General features: G+C 47.5%; 1 protein-coding gene across 2 annotated transcripts in view; it reads right to left on the bottom strand.

Moving 5' to 3' along the window:
- Positions 1–12,020, bottom strand: part of MVP (major vault protein) — a 44,521-nt gene extending 32,501 nt beyond the window's left edge. The window contains exons 1-2 of one of the 2 annotated variants that reach the window (XM_077447391.1): positions 11,916–12,020; positions 4,823–4,965 (exon numbers count right to left, since the gene is read on the bottom strand). In XM_077447391.1, the coding sequence (XP_077303517.1) occupies positions 4,823–4,944 (122 nt within the window). In that variant the 5' untranslated portion in view covers positions 4,945–4,965; positions 11,916–12,020. Of the gene's footprint in view, positions 1–4,822; positions 4,966–5,977; positions 6,000–11,915 lie in introns of those variants that run through there. The other variant, XM_077447392.1, reaches the window with a different exon arrangement.
- Positions 12,021–22,539: the final 10,519 nt, after the last annotated feature.

Below are 22,539 nucleotides of genomic sequence, written 5' to 3'. Positions count from 1 at the left end.
TAGGTGAGGTTGAAAAAAAGACACAAGTTCATCCTATGTGTGTGATTATATGTCAGTATTACATTGTATATCCCTGTATGTTGCGGTCGTTCAGGTGATTATCTAATAGTTTTTTTAAACTATCAATGCCCCCCACCAAGACCACCGCCTGTGGAAGGGAATTCCACATCCTTGCCGCTCTTACAGAAAAGAATCCTCTATGTAGTTTAAAGTTAAACCTCTTTTCTTCTAATTTTAATAAGTGGCCACATGTCTTGTTAAACTCCCTTCTGTGAAAAAGTTTTATCCCTATTGTGGAGTACGGTGTTTAAAATATCGAAATCATATCCCCTCTCAAGCGTCTCTTCTCCAGAGAGAATAAGTTCAGAGCTCACAACCTTTCCTCATAACTAATATCCTCCAGACCCTTTATTAGCTTTGTTGCCCTTCTTTGTACTCGCACCATTTCCAGTACATCCTTCATGAGGACTGGGGTTCAGAACTGGACAGCATACTCCAGGTGCGGCTGGACCAGAGTTTTGTAGAGCGGGAGAATTATCCTATCTCTGGAGTTGATCCTCTTTTTAATGCCAATATTCTGTTTGCTTTGTTAGCAGCAGCTTGGCATTGCATGCCATTGCTGAGCCTATCATCTACTAGGACCCCCAGGTCCTTTTCCATTCTAGATTCCCCCAGAGGTTCTCCCCCCAGTGTATAGATTGCATTCATATTTTTGCCACCTAAATGCATTATTTAAAATTTTTCTACATTGAACCTCATTTGCCATGTAGTTGCCCACCCCATTAATTTGTTTAGATCTTTTGCAATGTTTCCACATTCTGCAGAGAAGTTATTGCCCTGCTTAGCTTAGTATCCTCCGCAAAATATAGAGATTGAACTGTTTACCCCATCCTCCTGGTCGTTTATGAACAAATTAAATAGGATTGGTCCCAGCACAGAACCCTGGGGGACCCCACTACCCACCCCTGACCATTCTGAGTACTCCCCATTTATCACCACCCTCTGAACTCGCCCTTGTAGCCAGTTTTCGATCCATGTACTCACTTTATGGTCCATGCCAACGGACCATATTTTGTACAGTAAACATTTATGGGGAACGGTGTCAAATGCTTTTGCAAAAATTCAGATACACCACGTCTACGGGCCTTCCTTTATCTAGCTGGCAACTCACCTCCTCATAGAAGGTTAATAGATTGGTTTGGCAAGAACAATTCTTCATGAATCCATGCTGATTACTGCTAATGATACCGTTCTTATTACTAAAATCTTGTATATAGTCCCTTATCATCCCCTCCAAGAGTTTACATACTATTGATGTTAGGCTAACTGGTCTAATTCCCAGGGATGCATTTTGGGGCCTTTTTAAATACTGGTGCCACATTGGCTTTTCTTCAATCAGCTGGTACCATTCCAGTCAGTAGACTGTCAGTAAAAATTAGGAACAATGGTCTGGCAATTACTTGACTGAGTTCCCTAAGTACCCCCGGGTGCAAGCCATCTGGTCCCGGTGATTTATTAATTTATTAATGTTATGTTTCCAGAAAATAATTTTAATTCTGTCCTCTGTTAACCATGGAGGTTCCTGTGATGTGTCATGAGAAAAAACACAGCAATTTTGGTTACTGAAGCCCCCCGATTCCCTCGTGAAGACTGAGAAGAATCAATTAAATACCTTTGCCATCTCTCCATCCTTTGTAACCAGGTGACCTTCCTAATTCTTTATGGGGCCAATATGGTCTGTCCTCCCTTTTCTGTTTACATACTTATAGAATTTCTTGGGTTTTTTTTTTTTTTTGCTCTCCTCCACTATGTGTCTTTCATGTTCTATCTTACCCAACCTTATTGCACCCTTACATTTCTTGTTGCATGCTGAATGATGTTAAATTTAGATCTCTTCCAGGTGCTTTCAAGCAAAGTAAACAGAGTAAAATCTTTTCAAATGCAGTAAGGCTCCATTCGCAAATATGCAAATCGGATGTGTTTTGAACCACATCCAATTTGCATGAATTTCTTTGGTACTGGTTCACATATATATGCGGTGCAGCGGCAGTGCAAAAATTTGCTGTGAATTAAAAGAAAAAAAAAAAAAAGTCCTGTGCGTTTTATGAGCACTGCGGTGCGATACGGAAACGCATTCCAGGCTCAATGCTTTCTATAGCCATGCATCTGAATCGTATATCTCATCCGTTTTTTTTCACAAATTCAAAAAAACAATAAAAAAAAAAACAACGCACAAATCCATACCAGGCCCTTTCAGGTGTGGTATGGAGTTTAAGCGTAACACCAACCCCCCCCCCTCCAAATCCATACCAGACCCTTCTTCAAGCATACAGCCCCCGAAAGGGGGAAGGCAAATTAACCATACCAGGCCACAAGGCACCTTGTCCCCATGTTGATAGAAGGGACAAGGGCTTCTTAACCACAACCCTGGCCGGTGTTTGTAGGGGGTCTGCAGGGGCAGGGGGCTTATTAGAATCTGGAAGCCCCCCTTTAACAAGAGAGCCCCTAGATCTGCCCCCCATGTGAATGAGTTTGGGGTACATTGTACTGTATTTTGGGGCAACCAATACTTCTGCCAAGACAAAATCTTCCATAATGAGTGCATTGTATTCAGTCAGATCTGACTGGTGGATTTACAGTTGGAAAAAGAAAAAAAGGACTTAACTGCCTTTACAGCAAAGCCTGAAATTGTGAGCATAATTCGTCCCAGAAACATTCTTGTAATCCAAAGAACTTGTATATCAAAGCAAATTTCCCCATAAGAAATAATGGAACCTTAAAGTGGTTGTAAACCCTTACAAACCACTTTGACCTACAGGTAAGCCTAGATTAAGGCTTACCTGTAGGTCCAAGAAATATCTCCTAAACCTACACGGTTTAGGAGATATTTACTAAAAGGGCGTCACAGCTGTCTACGGCGCATGCGCCGTAGACAGCGTCGCGCAGGCGCACTATCGGCGTTAGTAGCATGCCGCTGCTAACGGCGATATGCCATTAGTGGCGGCTCCAGTGCGCATGCGCGGGAGTGATGTCATCGCTGCTCCGGCGCTGTGAGTAGACGGAGCAGTGATACCCGGAAGAAGATGACTCCTGTGTCAGTTAAGTCCATTATGCTTTACCTTTGCAGGGAGACAAAGAGGAAGTAAACCCATCGGGGTTTACTTCCTCTTTAAATGATTCGTTCCACAATCATTTATTCATAAGTCCTTCAGTTTATAGTCCATTTAAAAAGACTAAAGCAATGTGATAGTTTATGTAACCATAAAAATGTCCATCCACAATTGGAAGCCTCCACAAGGGGATTAGAAACAAAATCTAGCAGGAGCTGCAGAGTATAAAAGAGAAGAGAGGCGCCTCTAACTACCCATTTACACCTGAACGTAGCATTTTCAGGCAGAAAATTGCGCGATTTTACGGCGTTTTTTACCGCGTTTTGCCACAATTATGTAAAAAGAAGAAAAATGCCCAAATCTGCCCGATTTGAGCGACAAAAAAAGGGTCCAGAACTTGCTTGAGCTTCAGGCATTCGGCTTCAGGCAACATGGAGTGGAGATGTGAACCATCTCAATTTAGAATAATAGATTTTTTCCCCTCCAGCGTTTTGTAGCTTCAGGCTTTAAGCTACAAAACGCTCAGGTGTGAATGGGGCCTTTGTGTAGCAAGTATGAAGACACCCGGGGTAAAGCCATCCACATAGACCATCCTCCTCCGCAATGCCTGTTCTCACTGATGTCATTCTGTAATTGTGACCGGGAAGACTACCCTGCAGTAGAGAGATCTGAAAGAGAGGCTTGAACCACTCGCGGAGCGCAAAGCGGAAGAGACAACGTCCATGGTGGTGCGGAGGATGATCTATGTCAGGGATATGCATTTAGCTGACCTCCAGCTGCTGCAAAACTACAAGTCCCATCATGCCTCTGACTCAGAGTGTCATACTTGTTGCTGTCAGAGTCTTGCTATGCCTCATGGGACTTGTAGTTCTCCAACAGCTGGAGGTCCGCTAATTGCATAACCCTGGTCTGTTGACAGCTTTGCCCCGGATGCCTGCATACTTAAGCCTCGTACATACAATCGGATTTTCCGCAAACAAAACATCAGACTTGTCCGAAGGGCGTTGGCCAGGAACATGTCTTGCATACAAACGGCACACAATTGTCGGCCAACAAACACAAACGTAGCGATGTATTACGTAGCTTTTCAGCTCTTTAGCGCTACCCTTTGGCCACCTTCTGCTAATGTTGCGTTTGGTGAGCACTGATTCTGAGCATGCAGGTTTGTACTTTGGACTTTTGTCCGACGGACTTGTGTGCACACGATCGTAAAATCTGACAACAGACCATTGTCCGCGGAAAATTTATAAGCCTGCCATCCAACATTTCTCTGCGGAAAAATCCGACAACAATTGTCCAATGGAGCTCGCAAACAGTCAGATTTTAGGTCAACAGTCTGTCAACACTCAACACAATTTCCGTTGGAAAATCCGATGGTGTGTAGGAGGCTTTAGATGTGCCTCTTCTAATCATCAACCATGTAAGTTTGCCAAGTGTTGTACCTTCATTAAATGCAACCATATTGTTACACTTAGCAGCGCCTCTCTTCTGTTTTATACTAGAGTTGTGACATGACGCTACTCGTATATCAAGACATTGCTTGTAAATCAAGTCAAAATTAATAAAAAAAAAAATATAAAAATGTGCTCGTCTTGCAAAAAACTCTCAAACTCAAACCAAGGTTTTACTGTATATGAATATGTTAAAACAATATGAAAAGAACATAATGTTACATTGATGCAGCAGTATCCACACCGCCACGGGGCGCTCACCTCTCATTGTCCTGGCGGATGTAGGTCTTGGGCCCGGTCTCCACACGGGCAATGTTGGTGTTCTGGTCCAGCACATGGATGTAGTGGTACGGGGGGATACGGATGATGGATTCTTCACTCATGGTTAGGCCGGAAGGATGAAGCTGGAAGGTGAACAAATAAAAGGATTAGCTGCAGGTTACCCTTTCTAGGTTTTATTTTTGTATATAATCTTTATTTTCAAACATATACATAGCATGAAAAAAACAAAGTCAAGGTGATCATGGTCATCCACCACTAGTGTCCAAGCATATGATTAAAATATACTTCTAGGTTTTATTTAGCAGCAGCGTTTGCGCATGCAGTGATCATATCCTTTGACAGGCTACTCAGATGAATGGACAACCTTACCATGAGAACACGCAGCATAATGGGCGCTAAGTGCAATAGTGTGGATGAGCCCTAAGAATCAACACTAGCATAGTGCATAACTAATGGGGGGGGGGGGGGGGGGGGGGGGAGAGATCAGTCTCTGCCCATACCATTATACAAATGGCACCAATCATATACAAAAATGCCAAATATGATAAGAAAATGAGGGAGTGAGCGATGAAGTGCAAACCTTAGGCTCCATTCGCAAGGGACGCTTTTGCGATGCCGTTATTTCTCAATAGCATCCCAAATGTGGTGCGATTTTGCAGCACTATAAAAATCAAGCAAAAACAAACAAACACGGGATGCGTGTCGCCCAACAGAAGTTCCAGATTCCGCGATTCGAAGTGCCCAAGTGTGAATGGAGCCTTAGGCCTCATGCACGCTGGACGTTAAAATAACATCCAGCGTGCATGAGGCAGCGAGTTTTTCAACTTTTTTGCAATAGCGTTTTAGCGGATTTTTTTTTTCCCCAATAGATCAAAAACGTCAAAAAACGCTGGTCAGCGTAATTTTTTGAGCATTTATCGACGTTAAAGCGTTTTTAAAACTGAAAAACATGTCTCCTAACCCACTAGTTTTATTTTTTTACTGCTCAAAAAAGGCAATGCCCAAAACTGCTGATAACAGCCTATGTGTGTATGGACACATAGGGTAACGTGGAGACTTTAATGACTGAAAGCTACACAAGTAGATCTAAACCCAATCACTGAAATCTTCCATGGCCGTTTAACATACGATTACCAGTTCAAACGAATCCTGCTTGCATCAGGCGACTGTCAGATGTGCAGACAGGTGTCATGTTTGCAGGAAGGTGTACAGACAATTGGGTATCGTGTGTATACAGTAGAGCTGGGTGTGGCAGGGAGACCAACCCGGGGAAATCCTTCACCTTCGGACACAATTACCTGCATGCTGTTGTTAACCCTTTCCCTTACCCGAGTATTGCTCTGCCCCATGTACAGCCAATCCCAAGCAAAGTTGATGTATCTAAAGATAACCTATCACACCACTGCAGATCTCCCTCTGAGACCTCATCATGCTGACCCAAAGGCTTCAATACTATGAGAGTCGCCAGTTCTGAAGAAGAAAACCAAGAAGAGCTCCTGATCTGCGTTTTAGCTCCAGGAAAGTATTGAAGCCTGGGGACAAGCATGACTGCCAGGAGGCTCACATTCATAGGTCAACAAATGGAGGGCAAAGTATTCCTCTCACTTTTGTGGGGATTGAAAGGAAAACCGCTCATGAATGAAATATGGAGGGTGACACTAACTGAAAATGCTGAGTGCCTGGCTCTCATGCAGCAGGATGGGAGGAAAAACAATAAGCAGAGCAGCCATCAGATGGACGCTCCTTCTGAGTAACTCGAGTACCTGTCATCCTGCGCCCAGTGGATAGCGGAGGAGGCATTGTGATTGTGCTGCAAAAATCAGAGCTCTGACTGCAGCTCCCTTTTATCTCTGAAGTTGCCCTTTAAGAGTGACGCACCCGCCGCATGCGAATACTGACAGATGAACACATTAGGAAGAGCCTGGAGGAGGAGGGGAGAGCTGCCATCATTTCCTGTAAAACTCAGCAATTGATGATGGATACACCCGAACACATGTCCAGAGCCCAGATTACAGCAGGACCCGTTACCAGCCAAGCCTTTCCCACACATCACCACACATTTCCCATTGTCAGTGCTTTGCTGCAAGTTGTAAAGCCTATTGAGGACTATATCAGTACAGGATTGTTAAAGGCTAAAGTTTCACCTGCTTCTATTTAGCCTTCCCTGGTTCCTCCCTTTGCCCTAAATTAAGCCTTTCCATTGTCATTACATAACTTATTTTAGAGCCAGTGACATCACTGGGTCCCCCTGCTCCTCTATGCACTGCAGCCAGATCATGGCTGGTGGGGGGGGGGGGGGCAGCAGAATGCTGCATACATAGCTTCCTGAAAACATCACAGCACCCACCCTCAGTACTCCTCTCAAGAGCCCTCAGTCCCGATGCAAGCAGTGGGCTATCTCTTGAGATGAGTTATGCAAATATTAAATGCCAGGATGGGTGGGTGTCTGGAGAAGTGGGCATTCCTAGGAAGGCTGCATTTACACAGGTGACGCCCACATGTCATGCTGAGCATCCATGATTGAAAGAATGAATGAATGAAGGGGAGCAGGCCAAGGACAGTCAGGCTGAGGAGGAAAGTGCTAGACCAGGGGTCTCCAAACTTTTTAAATAAAAGGGCCAGTTTACGGTCCTTCAGACTTCAGGGGCCATTGGGAGAAAAAAAAAGTTCCTAATGTCAGTGGAAAAAAAACAAAAACAAAAAACAATGCATTGAATTGTACCCCATCGTTGGTGTCATTGGGAGGAATTGTGGCCATTCATTGGAGTCATTAGGAGGAATTTTGGCCTATAGTTGGTGTCAGGGGGGAGGAAGAGAGCCCCATTGTTGGTTTGTGTCCCATCGTTGGTGGCATTGGTAGGAATTGTGCCCCTTCCTTGGTGTCATTGGCAGGTATTGAGCCCCTTCCTTGGTCTTATTCTGTGCAATTAATGGCGTCATTGGGAGGAATTGTGCCCCTTCTTTGGTGTCATTGGGACCAACTCTTGATGGCATTGGGAGGAATTGTGCCCCATCATTGGGGTCATTGGGCGGAATTGTTCCTCTTCATTGAAATCATTTGGGAGGAATAGTGCCCTACGGTTAGTGTCAGTGGGCCCAATTGTTGGTGTCAGGGGGAGGAAGAGAGCCCCATTGTTGGTTTTATTGTGTCCCATCCTTGGGGTCAGTGGAAAGAATTGTGCCCCATCACTGGTTTCATTGTCAGGGATTGTGCCCCAATATTGGTGTCATTCGGCCCAATTGTTGGCATCATTGGGAGGAATTGTGCTCTATTGTTGGTGTCGGGGGAGGAAGAGAGCCCCAGTGTTGGTTTCATTGTGTCCCATCATTGGTATTAGTGGGAGGAATTGTGCCCCTTCCTTGGAGTCATTGGCAGGTATTGTGCCCCTTCCTTGGTGCCATTCGGAGGAATGGTGCCCCTTCCTTGCTGTCATTGGGATCCATTGTTGAGGTCATTGGAATGAATAGTGCCCATCACTGGTGTCATTGGGAGGAATTGTGCCCCATCATTGGGAGGAATTTTGCCTCTTCACTGGAGTCATTGGGAGGAATTTTGCCCTATTGTTGGTGGCAGTGGGCCCAATTGTTGGCGTCAGGGGGGAGGAAGAGAGCCCCCATTGTTGGTTTCATTGTGTCCTATTGATGGTGTCAGTGGGAGGAATTTGGCCACATCATTGGTGTCAGCGGGGGGGGGGGGGGGGAATTATGCCCTACTGTCAGTGGATGAAATAGTGCCCTGAGGGCTAGATAAAGGTAAGCAAAGGGCAACATCTAGCCCCCCCAAGCCACAGTTTGGAGACCACTAGGCGAGATTTCAGCGTTCCGTCAGCCAGGAAATGAGGGGGGCTTAGAACCACTTAAAAAATGCATGAAATAATAATGCACTTAAGGTATAACTCTACCTTAAACGGTTTTTCTTTCGACTTCGTAAAGTCAGGTTTTTATTGCTATCCAGGGATCTATTGGAGAGATTTGAGATTTGCCTTCACTTCCTGTCCTGGTGACAACAGACAGGAAGTGAGGGAAAAATCAGCAATAGGGATTCCGAAAGAAAAAACCTGACATTGGTACCGTGTGCCCCTCCCCCCCCACCCCACCCCACTTTACTAAATAAGTCATTTTTTTAAATATTTTTTTAGTCCACACTGCTGTTGGGGGGTTTCTTCACACTGGCACACTAGTGTAGTCGTTACTGGGACAGGAAGTGGGGGGGGGGGGGGGGGGGTACCAGATAGCAGTAAAAACCTAGCAGGGGGATCTAATCCTTCCCTCTTCTATCAAAAGCTGTTTTTTTTTGTCCTGTAATAATCAGCCAGTTATCATGTGAGCATCTGTTGGTTCACACCGGGGATGGGAGGGCACATTGATCAGCTAGGAGCCAGGACTTCATTGTTGTATGACTAAGACCCACCCGACTGCAAGGCCTGTTGCAAGCAATGACACAGCACCGATGAGTGGAGGAAGAAAGGAGGAGGATATGGAAATTTTATTTTTTTTCTTAGATAGTTATAGTAGAAAAATAAATAAATGAAATAAAAAAAAACGTTTAAATTCAGCAAATCTTCAACGCTGACATTGTCTATATTAATAATGTTTCATAGAGTTAACGTAAAACTATAGGATGAAAACTTTTTTTGCCCCCATTTTGGATAGAGCAAAGAAAGGTTATAAACCCTGTCTTTTTTTTTTATTTTGGGCCATCTGTGCCCCATTGCAGAGATTTCCCTGCACTTCCTGTCCCATAGCCAAACAGGAAGTGAGAGGAAATCCCTTCAAAGTGAGGGGACCCCTGTTTGTCACCAGAACTAGTGTCCCCCATTGAAAGAGTTCTTCACTTTTCTGGGGACAACCCAAAATGTGGGATTTTCTTTTACTTTCAATAACAGTAAACAAGACAAATCGTGAGGGTGAAGCGCTCTCACAGGGACACTGAGCAATAAAAGCCTGACAGGGTGTAATCCCTCCCCATTATAAACAAAAAAAAAAAAAAAAAAAAGTTTTGCCTTTTGTTATATTTTAAATCTGAACTCCAGACACAAACAAGATAAAAATGAAGAGCACCTTAAAAGGATAAAAATACCAAAACCAGCGTTTGCTGCAATATTCAGCTTCAATCCAAAGATATCTCCTGCAGTATTTGTTTTCTGACACTAGATGTCCTCAGTCTGAACTCAGTTAGTCTTCCTGGACCTGCACCCACAGCCTTTGACTGGACAGTGAAAGGAGAAGCAGTACAGTGATGAGCTCTTCTCTCTGTCACTCTGCTCTCTCCTCTGATCAGCAGATGAACTGATTGGCTCCTTGTGCTGCTTCTTCCTCCTCTAACACCCCCAGCCCTGCTGGACAGGAGAGGCAAGAGGCTGACACCTAGTCATAACCAGGCAATGGTGTATTATAGGTTAGAGAGTCGCATTCATTTATGTCTATTTCCATCAGGTTCCTTTTTCTGTCTCCATGGTGGAGATTTCCCCTCACTTCCTTAATATGTGACACCAGAATGAGAAATGGGGAGTTCTCACCAGGATAGGAAGACCGCAATAAAAACATTCATATTCTCTAGTCTGTGTGTGTGGGGGGGGGGGGGGGGGCTGTCCCCATTGGAAACATTTCTGAACACCGACAGGAAGTAAGGGCTGAATCTGTTCAGTGGGGACACCAATGACAATAATCATTTAACCATTTCCGTCCCTATTCAATGGCAAAATTAACATTTTAGCTTCAGTTGGACGTTAAGTAAATCTTTTACAGCATGCTGGTTTGTGCGCCCAACCTTCCAGGGTCCATGCCCCCCACAAATCCTCCCAGGGTCAATTACCCCCTCCCCCCAAAACCTTCCAGGGTCCATGCCCCACAAAACCTCCCAGGGTCCATTGCGACCCCCCCCCCCCAAAAAAAAAACTCCCAGGGTCCATTGCCCCCCCTCCCCAGAACCTCCCAGGGTCCATTGACCCCCCCTCAAAACCTCCCAGGGTCCATGTGAAACTCAGTACATATAAATAGAATCCAGTGCTGAGGAACTACAAGAACCAGCCTGACCTGCTGGTTAAGAAGGAGACCAATCACATGCCTCTGCTTATTAAAGAGGACCTGGACCATAGTTACATAGTAGGTGAGGTTGAAAAAAGACACAATTCCATCAAGTCCAACCTATGTGTGTGATTATATATCAGTATTACATTGTATATCCCTGTATGTTGCTGTCATTCAGGTGCTTATCTAATAGTTTGTTGACACTATCAAAGCTCCCCGCTGAGACCACCGCCTGTGGAAGGGAATTCCACATCCTTGCCGATCTTACAGTAAAGAACCCTCTACGTAGTTTAAGGTTCAACCTCTTTTCTTCTAATGTTAATGAGTGGCCACGAGTCTTGTTAAACATCATACTTCTCGCCTAGCTCTGACTTTCTAATCTGCGTGGGTGGACTCAGAAAGTACTGGTCACAGACAGCCAGGCATGCTGCATTTTCCAGCATAGGGTCTTTACTGCTGCAGCTGCCATTGCCCATAGGTGAGGTAGTCATCGCTCTGTCAGCACTTCTCTGCACACTGCAACACACAACCACAGGGGAGTACTCCACCCAACACAGGTATTCCAGTTACAGGTGGAGGCATCTGAAAGGGCTGAGATGACCCCCATCAGAGGAGTCTCACTCCTCCTGCATCATTAAATACATTAAAGGACTAAACCTTCCATCTCCTGAAATCTCACCAATGAGGTTCCCTGAACACTGGGTGATATAACCTGTCCTCCTCCGATACTGAAACTTCCCTGTAGGGTGGACTGACCCTTTAAGAGGCAGTTTAGAGTCAGAAAGATACAAAATGTAACAAATAAAATGACAGCTTCTGCTACAAAACTACAATATGAGGATCTTCCACTTCCTCCCCACCACCTTGGGGTGTACGCAGCCCTGGTCTACTCCGGGACGCTCATCCAGGACCCCCACCCTTTCACCTTCCCAGAATCCCCCCACCCCCTCTGTCCGGGAATCTACATTCAGAGGGGCGCAGCGGAGGGGGAGACCCTTAAAGAAAGGGAAAGGATTGTAATCCCCAGAAGAGCCCACATTACCTGTGTCCCTGCTCTGTGCTGGATCTCAGGGAGGACACGGGTGTGAAGGGAGGAGGGGCAAAGGAGACAGAGGACACGCCCCTGGGTGTCACTGCACCAAACGTCAGCTTTTTAAAGGGACAGTCCAACCTTCAGAGAAACCCGAGATCATGAGAGGAGGACCTGTCCCATCTGTATTAGGATTTTTTTTGTGAATAGTGAAAGAAATCAAACTCATTCTTTTCACCGTACGTTAGGGTGCGTCACATTGCGGCGGCAAATAATAGGCTGCCAACGCACCAAAATGTCCTAAAGATTAGACATCTTACACAATTTGTAATGCATGTTAGGTTACTGTGAGTTGTGGGGGTGCACTGCACAATACATGGGGGTGCCATTCAAAATGAATAGTACAGTAATGCACACACGGCTTTGTATACATGGGTGTTTTACCGCCCCCTCTGAAAGGGAATCGCGTTGGATTTTCAGAGGCAGGTGACAGGGGGGCTCGGAGTCATCCTCGTGGACACCTGTTTTAAACAGTGAAAGCCCCCAGCTACACGCCGCCAGCGCCTGCACTGCACAGCCCCCGGCACGTGACTAAGGCACCGTTCACAACATGAGCGCATTGGAATGGCAGAGATAATAGAGCGATTCCACCCACTATTGCGGCAAAACGCGCAACATGCTTGCGGTGCCATAGTTTTTCAAATGCCATCCCAAACGCAGTGCGCTTTTGCTACAGCCGTTTTGGGATTATTGCGGCACAACATGCAATGCCAAATGCACATGGCTCAGTGCCAAAATTTCCTGGGCGTGTTTTTGGAAAGGAGCCGGGGGGGGGGGGAATTCAGAACGAATGGTGCCGCCACCATAAAAAATGTGACGCGGTAAAGTAAAAAAAAAACAAACAAAAAAAACAAACACACACTCTTCCAATACATAGGGATTTTGTTCACAATGAAAATAGTCAAAGAGCTGGCACTTTATCTGAGCCAAACTTACAGAAGAACTTCATGAGGTTAGTCAGGGGCGGTTGAATCCCTTAGTGCCGACGCCGAGCATTTCAGTCATGTGACCAACGTCATTGGCTGTCACATGAATGGAAATCCTCCTCCTCCACCGCCATCCTCAGGCTTCACATCTCCCCCCGCCCCCTCAGGCTTCACACTCTCCCCCCCACATCCTCAGGCTTCACAACAACTCCTCCTCCTCCTCCTCAGGCTTCACAGGCCCCCCCCAACGCTCACATCCTCAGGCTTCACAGCAACCCCACCCTTACATCCTCAGGCTTCACAGTTTCCCCCTCACATCCTCAGGCTTCACAGCTTCCCTCTCACATCCTCAGGCTTCACAGCTTCCCCCTCACATCCTCAGGCTTCACAGCTTCCTCCTTCACATCCTCAGGCTTCACAGCTTCCCCCTCACATCCTCAGGCTTCACAGCCCCCCCCCCAACACTCACATCCTCAGGCTTCATAGCAACCCCACCATTACATCCTCAGGATTCACAGCTTCCTCCCTCACAGCCTCAGGATTCACAGCTTCCTCCCTCACATCCTCAGGATTCACAGCTTCCCCCCTCACATCCTCAGGATTCACAGCTTCCTCCCTCACATCCTCAGGATTCACAGCTTCCCCCCTCACATCCTCAGGATTCACAGCTTCCCCCCCTCACATCCTCAGGATTCACAGCTTCCCCCCTCACATCCTCAGGATTCACAGACCTCCCCCTCTCCTCACATCCTCAGGCATCACAGTCTCCCCTCAAACTCACAGAGCTCTCCTGAGAGTCTCACTTCTGTCTCAGTCATGTGAGATTTCTATCTTCCGGCTCCAGTTGATGACATCATCGCCCCGCCCCCATCCCTCACCTTCATTGGATGTACAGTATTTGTGATTGAGAATGGAGTCACACAGATCCAGTGACAGCCCCATAGGCCCAACACTAGTGACTAGTCATCAGTCATGTGTGGTGGCAACAACTCCCACTGAAAGTGAAAATTACTGAGAACCCCCAAACATTTTATATATATATATATAAAATTTTCTTTCCTTTTTACCAGAGACCCTAGAGAATAAAATGGAGATCGTTGCAATACTTTATGTCACACCATATTTGCGGCAACTAAGAAGTTCCCCAGTTTTTTTCTATGCTGTGAAAGATGATGTTAGCCTGAGGAAATTGATAGCCAACATGTGAGGCTTCAAAATTGCACACGCTCATGGTGGAATGGCGACAAATTTTAGCACTTAAAGAGGAGGGCCAGCTGAACATTTTTTTTTTTTTAAAGTCAGCAGCTACAAACACTGTAGCTGCTGACTTTTTTTTTTTTTTTTGTGTAATCAGTATTTATTGCAATATAACAGAAACAGAAACATGAAAAACAATACAGGTCCAACATCACCTTGAAGTGCAATACTTATCGGCCTAAAAAAAAAAAGCCGTTCCAGTGCTAGAGTAACATCATGTAAGTTGAACATTTAAACAGACTTAAAGAGAGAGGTCTTAGAGTCATAAAGAGAAGGAGAATGTCTTGGGTATATACATACATAGCAGGCGGGCTGGGAAACCCAGATAAGTGCCAGGGTAAAAAAGAAACAATTACCTCAACCAATAGTGGGTCAAAAACCTGCAGAAAGGGACCTGAGAAATGGACACCGTCCCGTCACTAGGGCAGAGGGGGGGGGGCCCCAACAGCCGCCAGCTGCCCCCTCTACCGCCAGCGCATCCCGGGAGCCGGTGTCACCACAGAGGGTCGGCCGGAACGCCTCCCTCCGCCAAACTCAGAAATTCTTGCCTGGCAGCCCAAGCGTCAAAAAAGGGATCCCAGCCCACCACCTACCAGCTTCGGCAGCTCAGGCTACATGACATTCTGACCCAAGAAAGGTGGAAAGATGGGGAAGAAGAAAAGGAAAAGAGAAAAGGACAGCATAGGGTAGAAAGGAAGAACGATAGGGACAGGAAGAGAATAGGAAAAGTAGGTCAATTTACCTGAGTATAGTCACCAAATGTCCGCTCCGTCCGCACCGGGCACACCACTCCCCAGCTTCAATATTCGTAAGCAGTATTCCTTCGCTAAGAGCTTCCAGGGGGAGATCTAGTCCCCCCCTGGGCTCCGCCCAGTCTGAGAGTTCTAAGGGTGGGGTCTGCCAATTCCAGCAGAGCCACGTCTAAACTGGAGGGCATATGGTTAGGATCCGACGCATACATCGACCAGGGTCTCCAGATATCGTGGAAACGGTCCTCTAGGCCTTTACAGGTAGCGACCCAGTGCTCTGCCTCTTTCACCGCATGCACTCCCCTGCACCACTCTTCTCGAGTGGGGATTCCAGGCCGCTTCCAATATATAACGGAATCAGGCGTCTGGCTGCATTCAGCAAATGTGCCAACACGGAATTCTTATAAACCCTAAGCGGGACCGAGGGCACCTGCAGAAGGAAGTGCAGCGGCGAGAGAGGGACCTCAATCCCGGTCACAGCCTTCACTTGACCCTGTATGTCTTCCCAGAAGGGACGAATTAGGGGGCACTCCCACCACACATGAATTAGGGTTCCTCGCTGTCCACATCCCCTCCAACAGGACTCCGATGCGGAGGGGTAAATACAGGCCAAGTCTGCCGGCACCCGGTACCAGCGTGCTAATAACTTAAAGTTGGTCTCCTGAACCTTGGAGTCTCTAGAGGACGAATGGGTGAGGGAATAAAGGTGTGCTAACTGCGTCTCTGTGAACGTCATCCCCAAGTCAGTCTCCCACCGTCTAATATAAGCAGGAGTAGTCTGGGAGCTGGCCGAGTCCAACAGCCGGTATAACTCAGAAACCAGGTGTGGAGTCGGCTCCTCTGCAAGAAAGATGCGCTCAAACGGGGTAAGGGTCCGGGGATCCCTAATAGTATGACCATGTGCCTGAAAAAAGGGGTGTAGTTGTCGGTATCTCCAGAAGTTCATTCGGGAGCCACAGCTACCGACGGGCAGGGCCTCATATGGCATAAGACCACCATCCCTTAAGAATTGCCTGCAACTAGCGTTCCCATCGTCAACCCAATTCCCAAAGAAACCCATCTGTTCTCCCGGCGGGAACCATAGGAAACCACCCAATGGGGCCACCGGGGACATAGGGGGAGCCAGCTTAAGTGTCGCATTGAGCCTGTCCCAAACTGAGAACACATGGGTCGTCAGAGGGGAGGTCATCTCCGCCAGGTCCCTATATACCCGGGGCAGCCAGGGCGCGTAAGCTAAGTTCCTACCCGCCAGAAACTTCTCTAAAGGGACCCAGAGTTTAGTTCGAGAGTGGAAATGCCAGTCTAGAATCTTCTGGAGGGCCACCGCTTGATAATACTGTCTAATGTCTGGGACACCCAGTCCACCCCACCTCTTTGAACGACGCAGTATCCGTAACGCTATTCTAGGTTTACGGTCGTTCCATATAAAGCGAGACATCATACTACTTAAGCGGTCAAAGAAGCATTTGGGCAAGGGGATCGGAAGCATCTGTAAATAAAAGAGTACACGGGGTAGGACATTCATCTTTATGACACTCACCCGACCAAACCATGTAAACGCCGTCCCCGTCCATTGTAAAAGATCTCTTTTGATCGCATCCAGTAAGGGTGGGTAATTAGCTAAGTACAGGGTATCGTAGCGGTTCGTTAAATGCACTCCCAAGTATCGCAGGGACGACATAGTCCAAACGAAGGGAAAGGCTGCCTTGAGGGATGTTATGAGATGCGGGGCTAAGTGGACAGGGAGTATTTCCGACTTTGAAAAATTTATCTTAAAATTAGACAATGACCCAAAAAGTTTCAGTTCCCTCATCAGATTTGGCAGAGAGAGCAGGGGGTCCGTAAGGTGAAACAACACATCATCAGCATAAGCCGAGAGTTTGTGTTCTGTGTTACCAACTTGGAGGCCCTTAATATCAGGGCTAGCCCGCACCGTGCGGAGAAACGGCTCCAGCACCAGGGCAAACAAGAGGGGTGAAAGAGGACACCCCTGCCTCGTGCCGTTTCTAATGGGGAACCGGGCCGACAAAATCCCATTCACTTTGACCTGAGCACAAGGTGTAGAATATAGGGCTGCAATCGTCGTCAACATCCGCTGGCCCAACTGTATGGAGTGAAGTACCTCTGTCAGGTAGGACCAGTCTATGCGGTCAAAGGCTTTTTCAGCGTCAGTGGACAACACAATATACGGATGCGGGACCGGGCGGGAGCGGGCCCAGTGAATAAGATGGACCGCTCGAAGGGAGTTATCCCTGGCTTCCCTCCCAGCAACAAAGCCTGTCTGGTCCGGGTGGACCAGGCCAGGAATAAGGAGCTTCAGTCTATTTGCTAGAATTTTCGTCAGAATCTTTATGTCCAAATTAAGAAGGGAAATAGGACGGTAGCTCTGGGGGACGGTGGGGTCCTTGCCCTCCTTTGGCAGCACAGTAATATGCGCCAGAAGGGCTTCCGGGGGGATGGCACTGCCCCCAGCGATAGCATTAAAGTAGGCGCACATGGGAGCCTGTAGCTGGGGCAGGAAAGTTTTATAGTAAACCTTAGTAAATCCGTCCGGACCAGGACTCTTACCATTGGGCAAGGACTCCACCGTGGCCCCAATCTCCTCTACCGTAATTGGGAGTTCCAGGGCAGCGGATTGTTCTTCGGTAAGCTTCGGCAGATCAGCCGCCGCCAAGTAGGCACGGGTCGCCTTGAGTCTATCCACTCGGGTCGCGGGGGAGATTGTAGAGTCTAAGTTATATAATGTTGTGTAGTATTCACGGAACCCGGCCGCTATTTTAGAGGATTGGACAACCGGAACCCCTGCCGAATCGTGTAATTTGTGAATATAGGTGTGGGCATGGCGTTTACGGAGGGCACGAGCCAGCATCCGACCGCACTTATTCCCGTGTTCATAATACTTGTGAGCCAAAAAGCGAAATTGTTTGCGGGCTTGGCGGTCTAATAACCGCAGAAATAATTCCCGTAGCTCCGTCAGGGCCGACAAAGCCTCCGGACTCCCATTAGTCTTATGAGCAAGTTCAGCTTTCTGAAGGGCAGTATACACCCGCGTAAAATCCGCCTGACGAGCTTTTTTAAGCCTAGACCCCTGAGAGATTAATGCCCCCCTAACTACTGCCTTATGAGCTTCCCATATAACCCCTTCACCTATCTCAGCCGGTGTATTCTCCTTAAAGTAGTTAGTCAGCGTATCCGTGACCTCCTTCACCGCTATGCCATCATCCAATAAATTATCATTAAGCCGCCATGTCCAGGCCCTCTGCTGAACCATGGGCAGGGCAAAAGCCACCGTCACTGGGGCATGGTCTGAGATGGAAATGACGTCTATGGTCGCGGACTGAAGGAGTTCCAGGATATTACGGTCAACGTAGATGTGGTCAATCCGTGTGTACACATCATGTACCGTGGAATAATAACTATAGTCCCTATCAGAGGGGTGCAGTATCCGCCAACTGTCCGACAGGAAATGGGATTGCAAAGTCTTGCGGTAATGTTTAAGGAATTTATAGGAATGAGAGGGTCTCGCATGGGATGTGTCTAGTTGGGGGTCAGGGCTTACGTTAAAGTCTCCTCCTATAATTAGAAAACCTTCCCGAAACTCCGCTAGACGGTCCAAGGTACGGTCAATAAAAGTAAGTTGGTCAGCGTTAGGGGCATAAAGTGTCGCGAACGTATAGAGTTGTCCAGCTATAGTGCCCTTCAAGAAAACATACCTGCCCTGGGGGTCAACCCTGTGAGCAGAGGGTTGGAAGGGGCAGGACTTATGTATGCCGATGGCTGTACCGCGCGATTTAGCTAAGGGAGAGTTGCTTAGAAACCACTGGTTGAAAAGATGGGTGGGCAATTTAGGGGACGACTGATGCGTAAAGTGAGTCTCCTGAAGGAAAATCACCTGCGACCTCAGCCGCTTCAGTTCCCCCCAGAGCTTACTACGCTTATGAGGGGAGCATAGGCCCCTAACATTGTAAGTGCTTACCCGCAATGTAGCCATCCCGAAAGTCCAGGCAGGGACATGCTCGCAAAGTGGTGGTGCGCCCGGTGCAGACGGCAGAGCATCAGAGCAGACCTAAAGAGAGAAGAGTCAAAAAGAGGAGGGCAGTCAAGAGAAGAGAGGGGAAGAAAAAGGGGAAGAGAAAACATACATGTGAAAGATATACAAGGTACAACTGATAAAACATAGCGGCCGAGGCCGGCTAGAGGTAGAAAAAAACTAAAAGCTATGGCGAGGTCCCCACCCCCCCCAAAGGGGGGGTGGGGCCCAAGCCACAACTCCAGATCCCCATCAGGATCTAAGCCCGTACAGAAGAAAAAAAAAGAAAAAAACGGGCATCCTACTGGGGGTACGTGGAATCCCATAACAAAGAGGGAAGTGGGTCCCCATCTCCGCCCACCGCACCTGACTTAGTGCGATAGAGGAGGGGAAAAACACATGAAGCAGCAATGATTAACAGTTCACAGGGTCCCCACGGCAGAACCATAGAAATAAAAATAAAAAAAAATTATGGCCTTTAAAAAGAGAGAGAAAAAAAAAACCCAAATTGAATTAACTGCCAGTGCGAACCAAAAAACCTGAACCAGCACAGGGTGCCGTGGGGAATTCCAAGTAAGTCAAGTCAAGTCAACCCAGAGTTCTTCAGATCACAGGAGCAAGTCCTTGGGAAAAAGTTTTGGTACCCTCAGGGACCCAGGGCAGCAGCGTCCGTGGAAGGATCCCTGGATTGTCTCCTGTGGCGTCGTCTGCGGTTCTGACTTCTAGCGGGCAGCCACGGTTGCGGTGTCGGCAATCTAAAAGCTGCAAAGTCCGAAGGGTTCCTCCAGTCCGGGAAGTCTACCTGTTCCAGCTCCAAAGCAGCCCAAAAATGTGGGAGGTCATCTTTAGTGCGGAGAGTCACGGTCTTACCGTCCCTGGTAACTTGTAGGGCAAAGGGAAACCCCCAGCGGTATGGCAGTCCAGCCTCTTGAATAGCCAGCAGGAGGGGGCGCAAGGCCCTGCGTTGCATAAGAGTGCGCCTTGAAATGTCCTGGTAAAAAGCCAGGTGTGCACCATCAAAATCAAAATAGGGTTTCCCTCTCATTTTCTGCATTATACGATCTTTAAGCGTATACTTATGTAGCTTACAGATAATGTCTCTGGGATTATTCACATCTTGAGAGGGGGGTTTCAAGGCCCTATGTGCACGGTCAATTTCCACAGTAGCCGTAGCAGGTAAGCCTAGGATCTCCTTAAAAACACCCTCCAGGGTAGGAACAATGTCCCTAGCTCCCGTGGCCTCAGGTAGGCCCCGGATCCTAATGTTAGCTCTGCGACTGCGGTTCTCGGCGTCGTCTAACTGGCAAAGCAGGGCCTCAATCTGACGGCCTTGTGCATCACATTGGTCCTGCAGCATAGTTATAACAGGGAGAGCCTCCTCAAATCTCTGCTCCAGGGACTCCATCCTACCCCCCAGGTGTACTGTGTCTGCCTTAAGCTGTGCAATGTCCTCCTTAAACGCCTTCTCCACTCTATCTGCAAAGCGCTCCAGGTCAGCTTTGGTGGGGAGGGACAGAATATGGCGCCTGATATCCGCATCAGCCAGGGGGTCCGGTTCGTCAGGGGCTTCTGGCAGCAACCCGGGGGACCGTGGGGAGGTCGGGGGGGCCGAATCACTCACCGACTGCGGGGAAGGTATCGGCGAGGCATCCCTCCGGTGCGACTTTGTGGCCGTGGATGGCGCGGCCTTGCCAGCTTTCAGGGCCTTGCCGGCCGGCGCCATTTTGGAGGCCTCCCGGCCCTTCTCCTCCTGCCCCGGGAAGAAGTTGTCCAGCTGTGCTTGCCGCGAGCGGTCCACCCGTGAGTGCTGGGATGACGCCCGGCTCTTGTGGGACATCGCTGTGTGAGGATGGGGACAGATTCACCCTCCGTGCGCTGTTATCATGCGGCGGTGAGACGGAGCTGAGGAGACACACGTCTTCACTCCTCCATGGTCAGGCCACGCAGCTGCTGACTTTTAATAAGCGCACTTACCTGTCCAGGGTGCCCACTATGTCAGCCGCCCGAGGGCCGACCTGTCCCTCGGCTCTTGGGTCCTGGCGCCGCCATTCAAACTAAGGGAAACAGACAGTGGAGCCTTGCGGCTTCACTGCCCCATTTCCTACTGCACATGTGCGAGTCACGCAGCACTTTGTGAATGGCCGGCTCTGTTCTGGGACACGCAGAACACACCGCGCCCCATTCACCAGAAGACAACACGAGGAGGAGAAGACTGAAGATCACCGCGGTGTAGGAAGTGTCAGATTAGGACGATCTGCCTAGCAACAGCCATTTCTGGTAAATTTAAAAAAAAAAAAAATTCATTTTTTTTTTCAAATTTTTAGGAACAATTTTATGCAATTTTTTTTTTTTTTTTAGGGTGGTCCTCTACTTTAAAAATAGCACTCCATAGATGACGTTTAAAAATGTCTACAGGTTACATGTTTAGAGTTACAGAGAAGTTCTGGAGCTGATATTATTGCTCTCACTTTATTGATCGTGGTGATACCTCACATGTGTGGTTTAAACACGGTTTACATATGTAGGCGCGACTTGCGTATGCGTTCGCCTTCTGCGCACGAGCACGGAGGGACGGGACCTTTTTTTTTCTTATTTATTTAACTTTTAATTTTTTATTATTACACGGTCCCTTTACAAAAAAAAAAAGTGTGGATCACTTTTTTTCCTATCACAAGGAATGTAAACATCGCTTGTAATAGAAAAAAAAAAAAAGCATGACAGGGCCTCTAGGCCAAAGTAGTCACACGCAATTTGTTGCCACCCAGGAGATGCGGGCAGCTGTCTGGGGCCAGGTTTGGCATCACTGAAGGATGGGGGCAATGATGTCAGCAAGAGCAATTTGCCCACACCCACCGTTTGCCGTGGCGCACTCTGTGCGCTACATAACTGCTCTCTTTGGAGTACCCAGATGTGCCCCAAGTCCTTTAGTGTAAAAAATAAATAAAAAATTGCCCATTGCTGCAAATGTGTTGGGGTTTGGCTTGAAGAAAAGGTGGCAACCCTACCAGAGGGGGGGAGGAAGCATATAAGCAAAAGTTCCACTTTTCGGTGGAACTCCGCTTTAACATCAAAGCAGCGACGTATATCCATGGTGGGCAGTCTGGAAGTGGTGGAACCCCAGCATGCCCAGTATACACGATCAAGAAAATCGTACGAAAAATTCAGATTGCGGAGCGATCGTATGATAATCTGATTGTTAGTACAGAGCTTTCGAGAGTCAATCAGGACAGTTCACCCGATATTATTTGATCAGACAAGCACGAAAAAAATTTTTTGTGCGATGCCACATCGTATGATTTTCATTTAAACGGTACAGCTGTCGTTTAATAATGCAATACAAATGCAGCAGCATCACAACACATGACATCACTCCTGAATTTTTATTCTGCCCTACGAGAATTTTCGTGACTTTAGTAAACTCATCAGCTTTGACCTGAGATTCGTCCGATAATCTAATTGTATGTATCGGGCATTAGGCAGCGCCCTTGCATTTCATTACAGCGCAATCACCAATGGTTGCAAATTTTGCATCGCATCTACATTTTCAAAGCGTTTTGGTGAAGGTTAATGTGTGGCATGACCTATTTTCACACATGTGCGGTAAACATTTTCAT

Source organism: Lithobates pipiens, unplaced genomic scaffold (genome assembly GCF_037356315.1).
Source record: "Lithobates pipiens isolate NorthernLeopardFrog02 unplaced genomic scaffold, aLitPip1_a1.2 Scaffold_22, whole genome shotgun sequence".
Classification (NCBI taxonomy): domain Eukaryota; kingdom Metazoa; phylum Chordata; class Amphibia; order Anura; family Ranidae; genus Lithobates; species Lithobates pipiens.
Note: the sequence above shows the minus strand (reverse complement) of the source record. Positions and strands in the feature narration are given on the sequence as shown.